Source organism: Salmo trutta, chromosome 13, assembly GCF_901001165.1.
Source record: "Salmo trutta chromosome 13, fSalTru1.1, whole genome shotgun sequence".
Taxonomy (NCBI): Eukaryota; Metazoa; Chordata; class Actinopteri; order Salmoniformes; family Salmonidae; genus Salmo; species Salmo trutta.
The window spans coordinates 81,646,446-81,670,092 of record NC_042969.1 but is presented as its reverse complement, the minus strand read 5'-3'; the positions used below and the strand labels follow the sequence as shown (position 1 = coordinate 81,670,092).

General features: G+C 44.7%; 1 protein-coding gene across 5 annotated transcripts in view; it reads left to right on the top strand.

Moving 5' to 3' along the window:
• Positions 1–23,647, top strand: part of fam168a (family with sequence similarity 168 member A) — a 66,954-nt gene that overhangs the window by 5,158 nt on the left and 38,149 nt on the right. For 2 of the 5 annotated variants that reach the window (XM_029773766.1, XM_029773769.1), the window contains exons 2-3: positions 20,876–20,983; positions 23,487–23,578. In XM_029773766.1, the coding sequence (XP_029629626.1) occupies positions 20,922–20,983; positions 23,487–23,578 (154 nt within the window). In that variant the 5' untranslated portion in view covers positions 20,876–20,921. Of the gene's footprint in view, positions 1–5,931; positions 5,942–9,440; positions 9,447–20,074; positions 20,147–20,874; positions 20,984–23,486; positions 23,579–23,647 lie in introns of those variants that run through there. The other 3 variants (XM_029773768.1, XM_029773767.1, XM_029773770.1) reach the window with 3 other exon arrangements.

The window sequence follows — 23,647 nt, the reverse complement described above, 5'->3', positions numbered from 1 at the left end:
GATTGAGGTCAGGGCTTTGTGATCGCCACTCCAATACCACCCCTGTACTTCCCGGTTGGGATGGTGTTCTTCGGCTTGCAAGCCTCACCCTTTTTCCTCCAAACATAACAATGGTCATTATGGCCGAACAGTTCTATTTTTGTTTCATCAAACCAGTAGACAAAAAGTATGATATTTGTCCCCATGTGCTGTTGTAAACCGTAGCCTGGCTTTTCTTATGGTGGTTTTGGAGCAGTGGCTTCTTCCTTGCTGAGAGGCCTTTCAGATTATGTCGATATAGGACTCGTTTTACTGTGGATATACATACTTTTGTACCTGTTTCCTCCAGCATCTTCACAAGGTCCTTTGCTGTTGTTCTGGGATTGATTTGCACTTTTCGCACCAAAGTACGTTCATCTCTACGAGACAGAATGCTTCTCCTTCCTGAGCAGTATGACGGCTGCGTGGTCCCATGGTGTTTATACTTGCGTACTATTGTTTGTACAGATGAACGTGGTACCTTCAGGCGTTTGGAAATTGCTCCCAAGGATGAACCAGACTTGTGGAGGTCTACAACTTTTTTCTGAGGTCTTGGCTGATTTCTTTTGATTTTCCTGCCCCAGTCAACTGTAAGTGCTGTTATTGTGAAATGGAAACGTCTAGGAGGAACAACGGCTCAGCCACGAAGTGGTAGGCCACAAAAGCTCACAGAACTGGACCGCCAAGTGCTGAAGTGGGTAGCGCGTGAAAATCGGCTATGCTTGGTTTCAACACTCACTACCACATTCCAAACTGCCTCTGGAAGCAACGTCAGCGGAAGAACTGTTAGTCGGGAGCTTCATGAAATGGGTTTCCATGGCTGAGCAGCTGCACACAAGCCTAAGATCACCATGCGCAATGCCAAGTGTTGGCTGGAGTGGTGTAAAGCTCGCTGCCATTGGACTCTGGAGCTGTGGAAATGCTTTCTCTGGAGCTATGAAGCAAGCTTCACCATCTGGCAGTCCGACAGATTAATCTGGGTTTGGCAGATGCCAGGAGATCGCTACCTGCCCCAATGCACAGTGCCAACTGTTAAGTTTGGTGGAGGAATGAATCACGGTCTGGGGCTGTTTTTCATGATTTGGGCTAGGCCTCTTTAGTTCCAGTGACGTGAAATCTTAACACTACAGCATACAATGACATTCTAGATGATTCTGTTCTTCCAACATTGTGGCAACAGTTTGGGGAAGACCCTTTCCTGTTTCAGGATGACAATGCTTCAGTGCAAAAACTGAGGTCCATACAGAAATTGTTTGTGAGATCGGTGTAGAAGAACTTGACTGGCCTGCAAAAAGCTTTGACCTCAACCCCTTCGAACACCTTTGGGATGAATTGGAACGCCAACTGCAAGTCAGGCATAATCACCCAACATCAGTGCCCGACCTCACTAATGCTGTTGTCCCCGCAGCAATATTTCAACATCTAGTGGAAAGCTTTCTCAGAAGAGTGGAGGCTGTTTCAGCAGCAGAAGGGGAGACCAACTCCATATTAATGCCCATGATTTTGGATTGAGATGTTAGACGAGCAGGTGTCCACATACTTTTGGTAATGTCAGCCTACAATCAATGCAGCCTCGGGATATGCGGTTTCAAGTTTGCAAATAGTTGTCGCGGTGTCCGCCTGGGGCCGTCGCGGTGTCCGCCTGGGGCCGTCGCGGTGTCCGCCTGGGGCCGTCGCGGTGTCCGCCTGGGTGGTAATATACACGGCAGTGACAAAAGGAAATGATTTCGTATAAGAATGTAATCTGCATTTAATGAGGTATTCCACGTAGTCATCTCTCTTAATCCACTCTTCACACGTTAATCCTTCATGAAGGCTGTATTTAGGTAAAGCCTTAGATGGCCAATAGAGTTTCAAACGTTCAGTCCGTGGATGACGCCCACCACCTCTTATCAGAGCTTGAATCAGTCCTTGTGGCAAGAAAGTGCCTCCCTCTCACGTGTGTCTGTAACGTGAATCTAGTAGAGGGCTATATGCTACTGACACTACAGAGCCCAGGGTTATTTCAGAGTGAGAGGGGGAGGAGTGTATGTCATTATGCCTTAATAACACAAGGCTGCCCAGACAGCAGATGCTGGGTGAGGCGAGGGGGGAGAATATACGTTTATATTCTTTTCATTGTAATCACCCCTTCCCTCTTCACCCTCCCCCTCCATAACTACCAACTAGGCCCACTAGAGAACCCAAGGGAAGGAGAACAAAAAACACCTGCTCCTGCATACACAGTGTTAGCATGTAGCTGTTAGCATGTAGCTGTGCACATCACCAGGCTAGGAACAGCTGCTCTCTCTGTTATTGTTGTGCCCCATGGCCACTGAGTGTGTTCTGCTTAACCTGTTTGGTATAGGGGGCAGTATTGAGAATTTTGGAAAAAATATGTTCCCATTTTTAACTGCCTCCTACACCAACTCAGAAGCTAGAATATGCATATTATTGTTCAGGTTTGGATAGAAAACACTCTGAATTTTCTAAAACTGTTTGAATGGTGTCTGTGAGTATAACAGAACTCCTATGGCAGGCAAAAACCTGACAAGGCTTCAAGCAGGAAGTACCCTGTCTGACAAGGAGTCGTGCGTCTTACCTCTTTTTATTGAAAAGTAAGGATCTTAGCTGTAACGTGACAATTCCCAGGGCTCCAATAGGCTCTCAGAGCCCGCGAAATAACTGAAGGTTTACGAGGGAACCTCAGGTTGAAATATATTATCGCCTTTTGTAAGTGGCTGCTCGGAGGACCTTTCAATGATGCGCGTGCATGAGTCGCTTCTGAGGAGAAATTTTATTCGGCTGTTTAGGCTCAATGCATACTCCCGGTCGGAATATTAACACTTCTCTACGACATAAATGGCATAAAAATTGGTTTTAAACAGCGGTTGACATGCTTCGAAGTACGGTAATGGAATATTTAGACATTTTTGACACGCCAATGCGCCATGCGCGACACCGCGAAGAAGCATTCTAGAACTCACGAACAAAACGTCGCTGTTGGAATATAACGATGGATTATTTGGGACCAAACCAACATTTGTTATTGAAGTAGAAGTCCTGGCAGTGTATTCTGATGAAGAACAAGCAAGGTAAGAACATTTTTCTTATAGGAAATGTGATTTTGGTGGAGGCTGAACTGGGTGGGTATCTAAATAGCTAGCCCTGTAATGCCGGGCTATGTACTTAGATTATTGCAAAATGTGCTTCATCCGAAAAGCTATTTTAAAATCGGACATATCGAGTGCATAGAGGGGTAATGTATCTATAATTCTTAAAATAATTGTTATGCTTTTTGTGAACGTTTATCGTGAGTAATTTAGTAAAATCACCGGAAGTGTTCGGTGGGAATGCTAGTTCTGAACGTCACATGCTAATGTAAAAAGCTTGTTTTTGATATAAATATGAACTTGATTGAACAGACATGCATGTATTGTATAACACAATGTCCTAGGTGTGTCATCTGATGAAGATCATCAAAGGTTAGTGCTGCATTTAGATATGGTTTGGGTTTATGTGACATGATATGCTAGCTTGAAAAATGGCTGTGTGATTATTTCTGGCTGGGTACTCTGCTGACATAATCTAATGTTTTGCTTTTGTTGTAAAGCCTTTTTGAAATCGGACAGTGGGGTTAGATTAACGAGATTCTTGTCTTTAAATAGCTGTGAAATAGTCATATGTTTGAGAAATTGAAGTTATAGCATTTCTAACGATTCAAAAATCGCGCCACTGGATTGAAGTGGCTGTTACGTAGGTGGGACGAAATCGTCCCACATGTACCAGAGAGGTTAATTAAGTCCACCTAGCCGCTCGTCTGGGATCAGGTGTGTTGCACGTAATCGCCCCCCCCCTCATATGCCCCATCATATGGTTGTGTGACATTGTAGTTGTGTGAACTATAGCTCTGACACAAAGGTGTCGATCACTCATAATGCCTGTAGGAATTTAAAGATCTCTCCGTCTCATTCTGATGTGTTGGTTCAGTGTCATTGTCCTGTGAAGAATAGTTTTAAGTGGTCTGTGGAATGGAGGGCTTAGGGGAAGAATGGCTTTTCACAACCAAGGGGCCAAAAACACTTAACATCAACCAGTTAAAACACACAGACACACACTGTCATACTCTGACACACAGACACTTCACCTTGTCTTTTTATTCAGGCACAGCTAGGACGTGCCATGGGGTCCTGGGTAGGGCTGGGCGATATGGTCTAAAAATCCTATCTCTATTTTTTTCAAACTTATGGGCGATTCACTATATATATATATATATATATATATATATATATATATAAAATCTAAAAAATATTTTTTTTCTCAAAATAAGTGTTGTACATTTAAAGGTCAAATACACTGCATTTCAAACAGTCAGCAAAAATCTAATGAATTCAGTCATACCTAGGCTAAATATAGGCCTTCCACAGTCATAAGACCCACTACTAATATTTTATCATTATATATACTGCTCCAAAAAATAAAGGGAACACTTAAACAACACATCCTAGATCTGAATGAAATAAAGAATCTTATTGAATACTTTTTTCTTTACATAGTTGAATGTGCTGACAACAAATCACACAAAAATAATCAATGGAAATCCAATTTATCAACCTATGGAGGTCTGGATTTGGAGTCACACTCAAAATTAAAGTGGAAAACCACACTACAGGCTGATCCAACTTTGATGTAATGTCCTTAAAACAAGTCAAAATGAGGCTCAGTAGTGTGTGTGGCCTCCACGTGCCTGTATGACCTCCCTACAACGCCTGGGCATGCACCTGATGAGGTGGCGGATGGTCTCCTGAGGGATCTCCTCCCAGACCTGGACTAAAGCATCTGCCAACTCCTGGACAGTCTGTGGTGTAACGTGGCGTTGGTGGATGGAGCGAGACATGATGTCCCAGATGTGCTCAATTGGATTCAGGTCTGGGGAACGGGCGGGCCAGTCCATAGCATCAATGCCTTCCTCTTGCAGGAACTGCTGACACACTCCAGCCACATGAGGTCTAGCATTGTCTTGCGTTAGGAGGAACCCAGGGCCAACCGCACCAGCATATGGTCTCACAAGGGGTCTGAGGATCTCATCTCGGTACCTAATGGCAGTCAGGCTACCTCTGGCGAGCACATGGAGGGCTGTGCGGCCCCCCAAAGAAATGCCACCCCACACCATGACTGACCCACCGCCAAACCGGTCATGCTGGAGGATGTTGCAGGCAGCAGAACGTTCTCCACGGCGTCTCCAGACTCTGTCACGTCTGTCACATGTGCTCAGTGTGAACCTGCTTTCATCTGTGAAGAGCACAGGGCGCCAGTGGCCAATTTGCCAATCTTGGTGTTCTCTGGCAAATGCCAAACGTCCTGCACGGTGTTGGGCTGTAAGCACAACCCCCACCTGTGGACGTTGGGCCCTCATACCACCCTCATGGAGTCTGTTTCTGACCGTTTGAGCAGACACATGCACATTTGTGGCCTGCTGGAGGTCATTTTGCAGGGCTCTGGCAGTGCTTCTCCTGCTCCTCCTTGCACAAAGGCGGAGGTAGCGGTCCTGCTGCTGGGTTGTTGCCCTCCTACGGCCTCCTCCACGTCTCCTGATGTACTGGCCTGTCTCCTGGTAGCGCCTCCATGCTCTGGACACTACGCTGACAGACACAGCAAACCTTCTTGCCACAGCTCGCATTGATGTGCCATCCTGGATGAGCTGCACTACCTGAGCCACTTGTGTGGGTTGTAGACTCCGTCTCATGCTACCACTAGAGTGAAAGCACCGCCAGCATTCAAAAGTGACCAAAACATCAGCCAGGAAGCATAGGAACTGAGAAGTGGTCTGTAGTCCCCACCTGCAGAACCACTCCTTTATTGGGGGTGTCTTGCTACTTGCCTATAATTTCCACCTGTTGTCTATTCCATTTGCACAACAGCATGTGACATTTATTGTCAATCAGTGTTGCTTCCTAAGTGGACAGTTTGATTTCACAGAAGTGTGATTGACTTGGAGTTACATTGTGTTGTTTAAGTGTTCCCTTAATTTTTTTTGAGCAGTGTAGTTTAACCTGCTTTTTTTTTTGCAATGATCATTGATCTGGCTTTCAAGTCTTTCTATGAAAAATGCCCTTTTTTCGTAACTAGAACCATGCATAATGCAGATTCACTAATACTGACTAACATCTTGTAGCAGGCATTAGAGAATGAACACAGGTCTCATCAACAATCTCTCAAGCCCACGTGCTAGTGATTAGCCAGCTAATCTTTATATTTCAAGTTTAGCCATTGTCACGTCCTGACCAGTATTAGGGATTATTTGTAATTGTAGTTTGGTCAGGACGTGGCAGAGGGTATTTGTTTTATGTGGTTCGGGATGTTTGGTTGTGTATTAGGGTGTTTGATTTGTTAGTTCTGGGTTTTGGGTTGTTCTAGGTTTGTATTTCTACGTTCTGTTTAGTTTTCTATGTTTAGGTTTGGGTGTTGGACTCTCAATTGGAGGCAGGTGTTTCTAGTTGCCTCTGATTGAGAGTCCTATATATAGGTTTGGGTTTGTGAGTTGTGGGAGATTAATTGCTGTGTATAGCTTTGGGCCTTACAAGCCTGTTCGTCGTCGTCGTGTTTTTCCTGTGTACGTGTTTTGTTTTCGGTTTACCTTCTTATCCATAATAAAAAGAAGATGAGTACACACAACCCCGCTGCGTATTGGTCCACTTTCTCCGACGATGATTTCTCATATCTTCAGACGAAGAAGATTGTGACAGCCATCTCGGATCTATTTGCTAGCTAACATGGTTGAACTGTCTGTCTCCGACTGTTTTGAAAAGCATGTTATTCTGTCCGCTTTGTTCAGATGTTGAAATCAGGTGGAACTACCTTATTTCTCAGAATGAGAACGAGTTGCCAATTCCTTATATAATTGTGTTTTATGCTTATAAAGACTAGACGGCAACAGTCTTTGGCTAAAATGCTGCTAGCAGTAAGTGTACCCCAATGAACATTAATTTTCCACAATCAACGTTCATTGATACTCTCGTTTTAGTAGTGTCTGCTCTGCGTAATTTGTTTAGTTGAGTTGTAAAAAGGGTATCGTTAGGAAAATGAACTCCACTATTACAGTAAAAATGTGTTTTGGTGTCCATATGACCGATTTTCCATTGGACCAAACCTCAAATACAGGATGAAGATCTCTCAACTTTTTGGGGTGGTTTGCGTGACAGGCAGAGGGAGGGGCTTGGTATGTGTGTGTGTGTAAACCATAGAGGAAGAGGCAAAGCGAGAGCTTTTTCAGTCTCGCTAACGTCTGTCCAAAATATGGCCAATGTGTTTCTATGGGTTTATTTTGGACTTGCGGACAACGACTCCCATTGTTGGGGCAGAGACGTACATCTCTTCATTATATACAGATCTCTGGTGTAAATGGGAAGGTGCACACAGTGGAGCGAAGGAGACGAGACCAAAAATACAACATGAGAAGAAGCGGACATAAACGCTCATAAAAACAAAAAATGAACAAAACCTTGATTCTAAATTCGAATTAATTAAATGAATTTGATTTAACGCACAGCCTAAGTCACGGGACAGTATAGGACCCCCAGGGCTAGATTAGCCACCTGTCCACTGCTCTGTGGGGGTGAAGGGAGGATTATTGTGCGTTCTGTGTACATGTACTGAATGAGTGAAGGGAGATTTGTGAGGGGACGTGAAGGGAGGTTTCTGAGGGGAGTTGAGGGGAGCTTTCTGAGGGGAGAAGGGAGGTTTCTGAGGGGAGAAGGGAGGTTTCTGAGGGGAGGTGAAGGGAGGTTTCTGAGGGGAGGTGAGGGGAGAAGGGAGGTTTCTGAAGGGAGGTGATGGTGGGAGGGAGGAAAGGCATCCGCGTGCTTCCCATCTGAAACAGTTTGTGCAGACATGACATTTTGTGACGTTTTTGGAGGTCGGCAAGTTTATTTTTTGTCGTTTTTTTACTGTTTGTGCGCACAATTTTTACGCCCCTTCAGCGGTGATTGGTCAACAGTAGAGATTCTTCAATGAAGTGTTTGTCATTCAATGAGTCAACTCTTTTTTTTCATGCACATTTTTTTCACTTGAGAAATACTGCAGCAAACATCTTAGTCAGATGTAAAATTGCACAACCAAGATCTCCTCGGACGATTTCCTGAGTTATCTTAGTTTAATTCTGACTGTTTTGATGACATGTATACAGACTACGGCGTCTCAAGATGGACAAACATGACTATTTCTGCCTTTTTTATCATTTTTCAAGTGAACGACTAGAGGTGTTTAATGCACCTGTCAATTTAAGCTAGAGATCTTGTTTTTTGCATTGGCTACGTCTCAATCCACCGCATCCGCTGATGTCGCACTTACGCATCTGCGGTGAAAGGTGGCAGAGCTAGAGCGGTGTTGGTCAGACCATGAGACATCCTGAAAATCAGTCTTCTCACGAAAACGTCTGTAGCGTCCTCCTAACAGTTTGACCTAAGAACTATTATGACCACTCTACGGAAACGATGATGGTCTCTGTTTTGCTCTAGTAGTGTCACGGGACTTGTCTGAAGGTAACCGTTCTTGGTTTTAAAAAAGTGTGAAGGTAGTTTTGTGCCTACCCAAGAAATTAGGTTAAATATGTGTAAAAACCAAAAATCTATATATTTCCTGAGCTTTCTTATACAGTTGAAGTCGGATGTTTACATATACCTTAGCCAAATACATTTAAACCCAATTCCTGACATTTAATCCTAGTAAAAATTCCCTGTCTTAGGTCAGTTAGGATCACCACTTTATTTTAAGAATGGGAAATGTCATAATAATAGTAGATAATTATTTATTTCAGCTTTTATTTCTTTCATCACATTCCCAGTGGGTCAGAAGTTTACATACACTCAATTAGTATTTGGTAACATCGCCTTTAAATTTTTTAACTTGGGTCAAACGTTTCAGGTAGCCTTCCACAAGCTTCCCACAATAAGTTGGGTACATTTTGGCCCATTCCTCCTGACAGAGCTGGTGTAACTGAGTCAGGTTTGTAGGCCTCCTTGCTCGCACATGCTTTTTCAGTTCTGCCCACATATTTTCTATAGGATTGAGGTCAGGGCTTTGTGATGGCCACTCCAATACCTTGACTTTGTTGTCCTTAAGCCATTTTGCCACACCTTTCGAAGTATGCTTGGGGTCATTGTCCATTTGGAAGACCCATTTGCGACCAAGCTTTAACTTCCTGACTGATGTCTTGAGATGTTGCTTCAATATATCCACATCATTTCCCTCCCTCGTGATGCCATCTATTTTGTGAAGTGCACCAGTCCCTCCTGCAGCAAAGCACCCCCACAACATGATGCTGCCACCCCTGTGCTTCACGGTTGGGATGGTGTTCTTCGGCTTGCAAGCCTCCCCCTTTTCCTTCAAACATGCCGATCGTCATTATGGCCAAACAGTTCTATTTTTGTTTCATCAGACCAGAGGACATTTCTCCAAAAAGTACAGTCTTTGTCCCCATGTGCAGTTGCAAACTGTAGTCTGGCTTTTTTATGGCGGGTTTGGAGCAGTGGCGTCTTTCTTGCTGAGCGGCCTTTCAGGTTATGTCGATATAGGACTCGTTTTACTGTTGATAGAGATACCTTTGTACCTGTTCCCTCCAGTATCTTCACAAGGTCCTTTGCTTCTGTTCTAGGATTGATTTGCACTTTTCGCACCAAAGTACGTTCAACTCTAGGAGTCAGAACGTGTCTCCTTCCTTAGCGGTATGACGGCTGCATGGTCCCATGGTGTTTATACTTGTGTACTATTGTTTGTACAGATGAACGTGGTACCTTCAGGCATTTGGAAATTGCTCCCAAGGATGAACCAGATTTGTGGAGGTCTACAATTTTTGTCTGAGGTCTTTGCTGATCTCTTGATTTTCCCATGATGTCAAGCAAAGAGGCACTGAGTTTGAAGGTAGGCCTTGAAATACATCCACAGGTACACCTCCAATTGACTCAAATGATGTCAATTAGCCTATCAGAAGCTTCTAAAGCCATGACATTTTCTGGAATTTTCCAAGCTGTTTAAAGGCACAGTCAACTTAGTGTATGTGAACTTCTGACCCACTGGAATTGTGATATAGGGAATTATAAGTGAAATAATCTGTCTGTAAACAATTGTTTGAAAAATTACTTGTGTCATGCACAAAGTAGATGTCCTAACGGACTTGGCATAACTATAGTTTGATTACAAGAAATGTGTGGTGGTTGAAAAAAGAGTTTTAATGACTCCAACCTAAGTGTATGTAAACTTCCGACTTCAACTGTATCTCCTAGACATAGGACAAACTCTTCAAAACCTTGTTTGTTAAGATTTATTTTATGTCTATGTTTTGCCATTTATTTAAGTGAATGCCCGAGAAGCCGGTGTTTGGAGGATTTGTGCCAATATATCCACCAAACACCGTCTTCGAGGGCATTATCACTTGTATACAACGGGTTACCAACATATTCAAACAATGATTGAAATATTTTCATTTAAAACCTTATTTTGATGAATTTATTAATACCATTTCATGCTAACACAAGATATAGTCCCGACACAAATCTAGGGTTGCTACACAAGCTTGCTGGTCGTTTGTTCTATTGGTTCAGTTGCCAGAGACGCGACCCAGTCGTTCAGTCTTTTTGTTCTGTATCTATGGACGCGACCCAGTCGTTCATTCTAAATGTCCCATTGCCATAGTGGCTGGCATCATTCTTATCCCTTGCTTGCTAGCTAGCCAACTACGGCTAACTTACAGTCACGCCAAACAATGCAGCCAGAATAACAGCAAAGTAGCTGCATTTGCGTTTGTTTAAGCTGTTTTCTCGTGACATTTATTTGGATACATCCATAACAATGAGCTAATGATGCGCGGTTTCGCCTGGCATAGAAAATGTGCTTTCTCATCAGGACACTGTTGTTCAGAGCCAACAAACACAGCTAACACAATCATTCAAACTGAAGCTGGAAAGACAGCAAACTAGCTGCACTTCATTTCATTTTACCTGTTTCTATTGACATTTCTTCGTATATATCCAAATGATTCAGGATTTCGACTGGCTGCGAAACACTACCTGTCTGTCTCTCGTCCTGACATGTTCATTACTATGGGACAGCAGGAGATTTCAATATAGAATGTTTTTTGCAAATGTCGGGAGAGACAGAAGGCAAGGTCGATACAAATATCAGCTGTTGAAAATCAAATGCTTATCTAAAAGAAATGTGCGATAATGTCTAGATGCTTTTTATAGTGGAGATCAAGTTTATACATTACCTGGCTGGGTTGATGAGATGGTGGATTGCGCTGTCAGATGGAACAGAGTAAATAGACATTTTAATGTCATAGATTTAGCCAGTGGTAACTTCTGGAATAGACACTGGCTGGAATGCGGTTTTAATCAATCAGCACTCAGGATTAGACCCACCCATTGTATAAGAATGTGTTATTCAATGCGTTTCTCTGTGCTATAGTAGTAAAAGTTAAATTCTATATTTTATCAAATCATTTTTTTATATATATTATTTTTCTACCTAAAGGTGTCCTAAAATTCCAAATCAAATGGCTAAATGATTCGCAGTATAACCATCTTAAAACAATTCTAAATTAGATCCCCACCCCCCAACGGCTTAGACTTTTAAGAATTAAGGGAGTATGCGAGCACTCTCATTCGGTTCACCTATTCGGCTAGGCGCCAGCCAAACCAAAGCATGCTGATGCCTTAAGTACAAGAAGGAGTTAGAGGATGATAGACAGAAAGAGGGTAGAAAGCAGGTGGTGTTGATGATAAGGTGACGGAACAACTGTGTGATCTCGCTCTCCATAGCCTATGTGAGTTAAGACCTTTTAACAGGTCAACATTCACAAGGCCGCAGGGCCAGACGGATTACCAGGACGTGTACTCCGAGCATGCGCTGACCAACTGGCAAGTGTCTTCACTGACATTTTCAATTTGTCCCTGACTGAGTCTGTAATACCAACATGTTTCAAGCAGACCACCATACTCCCTGTGCGCAAGAACACTAATGTAACCTGCCTAAATGACTACCGCCCCGTAGCACTCACGTCTGTAGCCATGAAGTGCTTTGAAATGCTGGTCATGGCTCACATCAACACCATTATCCAAGAAACCTGAGACCCACTCCAATTTGCATACCGCCCCAACAGATCCACAGATGATGCAATCTCTATTGCACTCCACACTGCCCTTTCCCACCTGGACAAAAGGAACACCTATGTGAGAATACTATTCATTGACTACAGCTCAGCAATCAACACCATAGTGCCCTCAAAGCTCATCACTACTTGGACTTCCTGACGGGCTGCCCCCAGGTGGTAAGGGTAGGGTACAACACATCCGACACGCTGATCCTCAACACGGGGGCCCCTCAGGGGTGCGTGCTCAGTCCCCTCCTGACTTCCTGTTCACTCATGGCTGCATGGCCAGGCACAACTCCAACACCATCATCAAGTTTGCCGATGACACAACAGTGGTAGGCCTGATCACCGACAACGACGAGACAGCCTATAGGATAGGAGGTCAGAGACCTGGCCGTGTGGTGCCGGGACCACAACCTCTCCCTCAGTGTGATCAAGACAAAGAAGATGATTGTGGACTACAGGAAAAGGAGGACCAAGTACGCCCCCATTCTCAATGACAGGGCTGTTGTAGAACAGGTTGAGAGCTTCAAGTACCACCAACAAACTATCATGGTTCAAACACACTAAGACAGTCGTGAAGAGGGCACGACAAAGCCTATTCCCCCTCGGGAGACTGAAAAGATTTGGCATGGGTCCTCAGATCCTCAAAAGGTTCTACAGCTGCAGCATCAAGAGCATCCTGACGGGTTGCATCACTGCCTTGTATGGCAACTGCTCGGTCTCCGACCGCAAGGCACTACAAAGGGTGTTGCATATGACCCAGTACATCACTGGGGTCAAGCTTCCTGCCATCCAGGACCTTCTATTCTAGGCGGTGTTAGAGGAAGGCCCTAAAAATTGTCAAAGACTCCAGCCACCCTAGTCATAGACTGTTTTCTCTGCTACCGCACAGCAAGCGATACCAGAGCGCCAAGTTGAGTTCCAAATGGCTTCTTAGCAGCTTCTATCCCCAAGCTATAAAACTCCTGAACAGCTAATCAAAGGGCTATCCAGACCCCTCTTTTACGATGCTGCTACTCTCTGTTTATTGTCTATACGTAGTAACTTTAACTATACCTACATATACATATTACCTCAATTACCTCGACTAACCGGTGCCCCCGCACATTGACTCTGTACCGGTACCCCCTGTATTTAGCCTTGCTTGTTATTTTACTTCTGCTCTTTAATTACTTGTTACTTTTATTTTCTATTTTTGACTTAACACTTATTTTTTAAAATTTTAAAGCGTTATTAGTTAAGGGCTTGTAAGTAAGCATTTCACTGTAAGGTCGAGACCTGTTTTATTCTGCACATGGGACAAATTAAATTTGATTTGATGTGCCAATGATGGGTAGATAGAGGTCTTTCAATTTGAAGAGGTTTTTCCCTGTTTCCTGACTACTGAACATGACGGTTGAGCAGAATCTCTGGCCAATTAATGAAGCAACAAGACTCGAGGTGGTGTGGTATATGGCCAATATACCACGGCTAAGGGCTGTTCTTAGGCACGACGTAACGCGGAGTGCCTGGACTCAGCCCTTAGCCATGGTATATTGGTCATATACCACAAACCCCCGAGGTGCCTTATTGCTATTATAAACTGTTATCAACGTAATTAGAGCAGTAAAAATAAATATTTTGTCATACCCGTGGTATATGGCCTGATATACCACAGCTGTCAACCAATCAGCATTCAGGGCTCCAACCACCCAGTTTATAACTTCTTGGGGCTATGTGGGACGTTAGCGTGCCACCCGTGGCGCACCCTATCAACAGCAGGTGCATTTCAAGAGCGGCAAATTTGAAACCAAATAAATGTCAAAATTCAAATTTCTCAAACATACAACTAACTTACACCCTTTGAAAGATAAACATCTCCTTAATCTAACCACGTTGTTCGATTTCAAAAAGGTTTTACGGCGAAAGCATAAAGTTGGGTTATGTTAGGAGAGTACATTGACAATAGCTGTGTGTAATGTATTGACGATTCAAAGACAGGCGTCACCAAAACCATAAAATCAGCTAAAATTATGCACTAACTTTTTACAATCTCCATCAGATGACACTCCTAGGACATTATGTTAGACAATGCATGCATTTTTAGTTCTATCAAGTTCATATTTATATCCAAAAACAGCGTTTTACTATGGCGTTGATGTTCAGGAAATCGTTTCCCTCCAATAACCGGCAGTCAAGTCATGACAACAAAATAATTAATTAATATTAGAAAACATTGGTAAAATATTATATTGTCATTCAAAGAATTATAGATTTACATCTCTTGAACGCAATCGACTTGTCAGATTTAAAAATAACCTTACTGGGAAATCACACTTTGCAATAATCTGAGCACTGCGCCCAGAAAAATACGCTTTGTGATACAGACTAACCGCCATGTTGGAGAGATCTAAAATCGAAAATACTATGTAAATAATCCATTACCTTTTGATTGTCTTCATCAGATGTCACTTCCAGGAATCCCAGGTCCATAACGAATGTAGTTTTGTTCAAAAAAGCTCATCATTTATGTCCAAAAAGCTCCGTGTTGTTAGCACATGATCTAAGCCAGCCGGACTTCACTTCACGAACGGAAAAAATATATTTACGTTCGTTCAAACATGTCAAACGTTGTATCGCATAAATCATTAGTGCCTTTTTTAACCAGAACATGAATAAAATTCAAGGCGGACGATTGCGTTCTCTTTTAAACCGTATTGGAACGAGAGTACCCAACATGAACTTGCGCGCCAGGTGTGTAATGGGCCATCACCGTTCCATGGCTCTTGTTCGGTCAGATCTCTCAGTATAAGACTCAAAACACTTTGTAAAGGCTGGTGACATCTAGTGGAAGCAATAGGAAGTGCCAAAACATTCCTCAGCCCCTTTGTTTTTCAATGGCATAGGCTTAAAGTCAATTCAACACATCAGGTATCCACTTCCTGTCAGAATCTGTCTCAGGGTTTTGCCTGCCAAATGAGTTCTGTTATACTCACAGACACCATTCAAACAGTTTTAGAAACTTTAGGGTGTTTTCTATCCATATATAATAAGTATATTCATATTCTAGTTACTGGGTAGGATTAGTAACCAGATTAAATCGGGTGTATTTTTTTTATCCAGCCGTGAAAATACTGCCCCCTATACCCTAACAGGATAATAAACTATCAATTAGCCTAACTACCAGCGAGGAAAGAAAAGCAGCAGTACTTGTTTAAGACAGTATTTAATGTTGGATTTGAGTGGCAACAGTAGTGGTAGCAGACTGTGTATGTGTGTGGGGGTAGATTAGTGGTATCACGGTGGGTTGGTTCCCTCTGTCTTATTGAATTAGAAACACTGCAATTAGATTGTACTGACAACCTCCTTTATCAAGTGTGAGCCAGCCGTCACCATGGATACCTGGGGGGGGGGGGGGGGGCTGTGATGGAATGGGGAAAGGGAGAGAAGGCAAGCGGGAAGGAGAGAAAACGAGAGTATGGAAGGGGTAAAGAGAGGGGGAGAGAGGAATATATCTGATTGATTGAGGTTGAGTGGGTTCCAATCAGTGACTCTGACCTGCTATCTCTCTTCTTCACTTCCAATCAATGACACTTAGCATGGAACCAGGGGTCTGGAGTGGCAGTGTCCAGGTTCAAGCCCAGCATTAACACACAAGTCAACTCATCGTGTCTGTGTGTGTGTGTGTCAGAGGCTGCCTCTGAACCGGTCCTTTGGCCAGCGATAGCTAGTTAACCAACAGGACTGGCACACCCAGGGTTCCCACAGGGTGGCACACCCAGGGTTCCCTCAGGGTGGCACACCCAGGGTTCCCACAGAGTAGATGTTGGCCGATTTATGATTTTTCAACGCCGATACTGATTATTGGAGGGCTGGGAAAACCGATGCCGATTAATCGGCCGATTTTTATTTTTTTAAATATTTTTTTGTAATAATGACAATTACAACAATACTGAATGAACACTTATTTTAACTTATATAATACATCAATAAAATCAATTTAGCCTCAAATAAATAATGAAACATGTTCAATTTGGTTTAAATAATGCAAAAACAAAGTGTTGGAGAAGAAAGTAAAAGTGCAATATGTGCCATGTAAAAAAGCTAATGTTTAAGTTCCTTGCTCAGAACATGAGAACATGTGAAAGCTAGTGGTTCCTTTTTAACATGAGTCTTCAATATTCCCAGGTAAGATGTTTTAGGTTGTAGTTATTATAGGAATTATACGACTACTTCTCTCTATACGATTTGTATTTCATATACCTTTGACTATTGTATGTTCTTATAAGCACTTTAGTATTGCCAGTGTAACAGTATAGCTTCTGTCCCTCTCCTCACTCCTACCTGGGCTCAAACCAGGAACACATCGACAACAGCCACCCTCGAAGCAGCGTTACCCATGCAGAGCAAGGGGAACAACTACTCCAAGTCTCAGAGCGAGTGACGTTTGAAACGCTATTAGCGCGCACCCGCTAACTAGCTAGCCATTTCACATCGGTTACACCAGCCTAATCTTGGGAGTTGACAGGCTTGAAGGGGTGGGTATAATTTGTGGAACGTTCCAACAGGAATCTGTTCCAAAAAACGTAAAGTAAAAGGTTGCCAACCAACAACGCATACAAAGTAGCAACGCATACAAACCTAGCTAACTAGCTGCCGAATAGGCATCAACTCACCACGTAGCTTAATCTTAATGTTTGTCCATAGGCAACCAGAGTGAGGACAGACATTTTTCGGAATAAACGTGATGAGTGAAAAACGCAATGAAATAGACCACTCCCTACCCGGTATCTTATTCTGCCGCTATACAACTTTGTATGCGTTGTTTTTTGGCAACCTTGTTATTTACGAAGTTTTTGGAATAGATTCCTGTTGGAAATTTACACATATTATACCCACCCGGGTTGAAGTCATAAACAATGCTTGAAGCACCGCGAAGGGCTGTTTGAATGAATGCTTACGAGCCTGCTGCTGTCTACCATCGCTCAGTCAGACTGCTCTATCAAATCATAGACTTAATTATAATATAATAAACACACAGAAATACGAGCCTTAGGTCATTAATATGGTCGAATCCGAAAACTATCATCTCGAAAACAAACGTTTTTTTCTTTCAGTGACATACGGAACCGTTCTGTATTTTATCTAACGGGTGGCTAAGTCTAAATATTCCTGTTAGGCATTGATGTTTATGGTTATGTACATTGGTGCAACGACAGTACTTTTTTTGCAAATGCGCTTGTTAAATCAACACTCGTTTGTCGAAGTAGGCTGTGATTCAATGAAAATTAACAGGCACCGCATCGATTATAAGCAACGTGTGTAGATAGGATAAAGTAATCCTTCTAACCCCCCCCCTTAAAAGATTTAGATGTACTATTGTAAAGTGGTTGTTCCACTGGATATCATAAGGTGAATGCACCAATTTGTAAGTCGCTCTGGATAAGAGCGTCTGCTAAATGACTTAAATGTAAATGTTAACTAGTGATTATGTGAAGATTGATCGTTTTTTATAAGTCTAATGCTAGCTAGCAACTTACCTTTGCTTCTTGCTGCCCTCGCGTAACAGGTAGTCAGCCTGTTAATCCTCGTGGAGTGCAATGTAAGGCAGGTGGTTAGAGCGTTGGACTGGTAACCGAAGGTTGCAAAAACGAATCCCCCCTGAACAAGGCAGTTAACCCCCGTTTCTAGGCCGTCATTGTAAATAAGAATGTGTTCTTAATCTGACTTGCCTAGTTAAATAAAGGTGTAAAAAAATTTTTTTTTACAAATTGGCAAATCGGTGGCCAAAAATACCGATTTACCGATTGTTATGAAAACTTGGAATCAGCCCTAATTAATCGGCCATTCCGATTAATCGGTCGACCTCTACCACAGAGTGGCACACCCAGGGTTCCCGCAGGGTGGCACACCCAGGGTTCCCGCAGGGTGGCACACCCAGGGTTCCCGCAGGGTGGCACACCCAGGGTTCCCGCAGGGTGGCACACCCAGGGTTCCCGCAGGGTGGCACACCCAGGGTGGCACACACTCTTGGCTTACTATGCTGCTACAGTGTTCCTCTCAGCAGTCAGCATCTGAATAATTTATACCTGGCCTTATTCATTCTCTGTCTCTCTGCCTCTCTGTCTCTCTGCCTCTCTGTCTCTCTGCCTCTCTCGCTCTCTCTGCCTCTCTCGCTCTCCATGCCTCTCCCTGCCTCTCTCGCTCTCCCTGCCCCTCTCGCTCTCCCTACCCCTCTCTCGCTCTCTGCCTCGCTCTCTCTGCCACTCTTTCTCTCTCTCTGCCTCTCTCTGGGAAAGAGGGGGAAGGATTTAGAGTGAATCTGAAGAAAGGAGTGAGAGTTGTTGAAGAGGAGATGAGGCGATGGATCAGTGCAGGTTATCCTGCAGGCTTGTGATTGTGTGTGTCAGCCTGTCTGCTTGTGCATATGTGTGCACATACCTGCTCTGCCTGGATGGAGCCTCAGGCTGTGTGTCTGCCTGGGGCCGTATAGGGTGGTAGGAGAGACGAGGTAGAGAACAGTGGATGGGTGGAGAGAGATGGGCCTCCACTAGTCTCCAGCTACCAGTTTCTAAAGGGTTTCCCATTAACAGTAGTGTGTGTCTGAGGCCTCCAGTGAGTGCAGATGCAACTCCAGTTCCTCACAGCCACAGTGTTTAAACCACCAGATGTTTTTGTGTATTTTAAGTTGATATCCCATTGAGACCGAGGCCTGTTTTGCATGGGAGCCCTGCATGTACACAAATTATAAAACATTTACAAATGCAAAGTAATAAAGACCTCAAATATTTACAAGAAAGAAGCAAAGTAAGCACATTCCTCAACAAGGAGTTTTTCTCGTCAGTTACCAGTGGGTGTGAATGTAATTGTCTGTTGATGGTAAGTATCGGCCTGCCAAATATTTATGCATTAGCGTAAAAACAAATGTTTCCCCAAAACTCAACAACACAAAATACCCCCACAACACAGTGCATTTGAACATGTTCACATTGCAACACCTTACACCTATTGAAAACAACACTTTTTCAGTAGCCTTGTAGAAAGTCTAGAACCCTGACCCTGCTGAGTCTAGAACCCCCTGACGCTGCTGAGTCTAGAACCCCCTGACGCTGCTGAGTCTAGAACCCCCTGACGCTGCTGTGTCTAGAACCCCCCTGACGCTGCTGTGTCTAGAACCCCCCTGACGCTGCTGTGTCTAGAACCCCCTGACGCTGCTGTGTCTAGAACCCCCTGACGCTGCTGTGTCTAGAACCCCCTGACGCTGCTGAGTCTAGACCCCCCTGACGCTGCCGAGTCTAGAACCCCCCCCTGACCCTGCCGAGTCTAGAACCCCCCCCTGACCCTGCCGAGTCTAGAACCCCCCCGACCCTGCCGAGTCTAGAACCCCCCCCGACCCTGCCGAGTCTAGAACACCCCCCCGACCCTACGGACTCTATAACCCCCCCTGACCCTACGAACGAGGGAGCGAGAAAGAGAGGCAGAGAGTGGAGGGAGGGAGGGAGGGAGGGAGAGCACATGGGGAACCTTTATTTTCTATCAGCAGCAGGACGTGATCCTGTCAATGCCTGATTAATCAGACACACACACACACACACACACACACACACACACACACACACACACACACACACACACACACACACACACACACACACACTGAGTCAACACTAAATAACATGTATGCAGTCTACACTCAGCAGTAAAATACATATGGGGCACACAAATTCAAGCTGACTGACTGACTGACTGACTGACTGACTGACTGACTGACTGACTGGCGCACTCACACACTTGACTCTGGACACATTTGCTGTGATCAGCTCATCTGTGTATTGATCCATTGCTTGGTGGATCATTTGGCAAATCCCTATATTCTCTCTCTCTTCCTCTCTCGATCTCTCTCTTCCTCTCTCGATCTCTTTCTTTCTCTATCTTTTTGTTCCTTCTCAGTGGCAGATGGTGTGTTTGCTTTGCTGCCTCCATTGTTTTGCTGGTGTGCATTGGGGCTACGCCTGTCTGAAGGTTGCTTTGCATGGACACACACACACACACACACAGATGCCTACATATACACACATACAGAGAGACAGAGACATATACACTGAGTGGACAAAACATTAAGAACACCTTCCTACTATTGAGTTGCAGCCCCTTTTCCCCTCAGAACAGACTCAATTCGTTGGACATGGACTCTGCAAGGTGTTGAAAGCATTCCACAGGGATGCTGGTCCATGTTGACTCCAATGCTTCCCACAGTTGTGTCAAGTTGGCTGGATGTCCTTTGGGTGGTGGACCATTCTTGATACACACAGGAAACTGTTGAGTGTGAAAAACCCAGCAGCGTTGCTGTTCTTGACACCCTCTGAATGACACACATACACAATCCATGTCTCCATTGTGTCGAGGCTTAAAAATCCTTCTTTAACTCGTCTCCTCCCTTTCATCTACACTGATTTGAAGAGGATTTAACAGGTGACATTAATAAGGGATTATAGACTGACCAGGTGAATCCAGATAAAAGCTGTGTCATGGAAAGGCTTTCAGAATGTTTGTACCCTCAGTGGACATAAACACACAAATCAATTAATACAACTGTGAACATGCAACTCTCTCTCACACACACACACACACACTAGTACAACCGTTCAGCATACGATCCCTCAACATAAACGAACGCAGGCCTCTACCATGACTGTGATTGATGTGCTTTACTTTCATTATAATCATGTTCTGTTGCTGTTTTAATTTCAGATTTGCATATCCACTCCCACCTCTTCCTCATTTGCATACAGCGAGAATGGCGAGCGGGCACCCCACTGACAAATACAGTTTCATGTACCAACCAGACACGCACAAGAGGTACGACACACACACACACACACACACACACACACGAGGTACAATACACACACACACACACACACACACACACACACACACACGAGGTACAATACACACACACACACGAGGTACAATACACACACACACACGAGGTACAATACACACACACACACACAAGGTATAATACACACACACACACACATGAGGTATAATACACACACGAGGTACAATACACACACACACACACACAAACGAGGTACAATACACACACACGAGGTATAATACACACACACAAGGTATAATACACACACACACACACACACACACACGAGGTACAATACACACACACACACACACACACACAAGGTATAATACACACACAAACACACACACGAGGTATAATACACACACAAGGTACAATACACACACACACGAGGTACAATACACACACACACACACACACACGAGGTATAATACACACACACAAGGTATAATACACACACACACACACACACACACACGAGGTACAATACACACACACACAAGGTACAGCACACACACACACACACACGAGGTACAATACACACACACACACACACACACACACGAGGTACAATACACACACACGCGGTATAATACACACACACAAGGTACAATACACACACGAGGTACGACACACACACACAAGGTATGACACACACACAAGGTATGACACACACACAAGGTATGACACACACACAAGGTATGACACACACACAACGTATGACACACACACACGAGGTACAATACACACACACACACGAGGTATAATACGCACACGAGGTATAATAGACACACACACACACGAGGTACAACACACATGGCCAGGTACTAACCAGGCACTCTCACACCAGTAAGACCTACACGGTAGGATGAGGTAATGAGGATGAGGTAAGTACACACATGATGAGGATGGTTATAGACGGTATGATTCGCTCTGTTCATCTCCTCTTTATGAATGTAGAGACCCGGCTTGTCCTGTTGTTTTTGACTGAGTAACTATCAAAGAGACCCCGCTTGTCCTGCTATGTGCTCTAACATGTTCCCCCCCTTCTCCCCGTCTCTCTCTCTCCCCTTATCCCCGGTCTCTCTCTGTCCCTGTCCCCGGTCTCTCTCTCCCCTTATCCCCGGTCTCTCTCTGCCCCTGTCTCTCTCTCTCTGCCCCTGTCCCTCGTTTCTCTCCCCCATTATCCCTGGTCTCTCTCTCTCTCCCTATATCACCGTCTCTCTCTCTCTCCCTATATCACCGTCTCTCTCTCTCTCCCTATATCCCCGTCTCTCTCTCTCTCCCTATATCCCCGTCTCTCTCTCTCTCCCTATATCCCCGTCTCTCTCTCTCTCCCTATATCCCCGTCTCTCTCTCTCTCTCTCTCTCCCTATATCCCCGTCTCTCTCTCTCTCTCTCTCTCTCTCCCTATATCCCCGTCTCTCTCTCTCTCTCCCTATATCCCCGTCTCTCTCTCTCTCTCCCTATATCCCCGTCTCTCTCTCTCCCTATCCCTGTCTCTCTCCCCTTATCCCCGGTCTCTCTCTCTCTCTGCCCCTGTCTCTCTCTCTCTGCCCCTGTCTCTCTCTCTCTCTGCTCCTGTCCCTCGTTTCTCTCCCCCATTATCCCTGGTCTCTCTCTCCCTATATCCCCGTCTCTCTCTCTCTCTCCCTATATCCCCGTCTCTCTCTCTCTCTCCCTATCCCTGTCTCTGCCCCTGTCCCTCGTCTCTCTCTCTCTGCCCCTGTCCCTCATCTCTCTCTCTCTGCCCCTGTCCCTATTCTCTCTCTCCCCCCTATCCCCCGTCTCGCTCTCTCAATCCCCCGTCTCTCTCTCTCAATCCCCCGTCTCTCTCTCTCCCCATCCCCTGTTTCTTCCCCCGTCTCTCTCCCCACCCGTCTCTTCCCTTTTCCCCATCTCTCTTTCTCTCCCCCTATCCCCTCTCTTCCCCGTCTCTCTCCCCATCCGTCTCTTCCCTTTTTCCCATCTCTCTTTCTCTCCCTATATCCCCGTCTCTCTCTCTCCTATATCCTCGTCTCTCTCTCTCTCCCTATATCCCCGTCTCTCTCTCTCCCTATATCCCCGTCTCTCTCTCTCTCTCTCTCTCTCTCTATATATCCCCGTCTCTCTCTCTCTCTCCCTATATCCCCGTCTCTCTCTCTCTCTCCCTATATCCCCGTCTCTCTCTCTCTCTCCCTATATCCCCGTCTCTCTCTCTTTCCCTATATCCCCGTCTCTCTCTCTCTTTCCCTATATCCCCGTCTCTCTCTCTCTCTCCCTATATCCCCGTCTCTCTCTCTCTCTCCCTATATCCCCGTCTCTCTCTCTCTCCCTATATCCCCGTCTCTCTCTCTCTCTCCCTATATCCCCGTCTCTCTCTCTCTCTCTCCCCATATCCCTCTCTCTCTCTCTCCCCATATCCCCGTCTCTCTCTCTCTCTCTCTCCCCCTATCCCCCGCCTATCTATCTCTCTCCCCTACACTTTCTCCCCCTCAGTAAGAACAGATTATCCAGCAGTATGAATCCTGTCTACAGTCCTGTTCAGCCTGGAGCTCCCTACGGTAACCCCAAGAACATGGCCTACACAGGTGAGACACACATTACCTTGCTCCCACCCACCAATCAACACCCTCTAATCAAACTGAAGTGATTGAGCT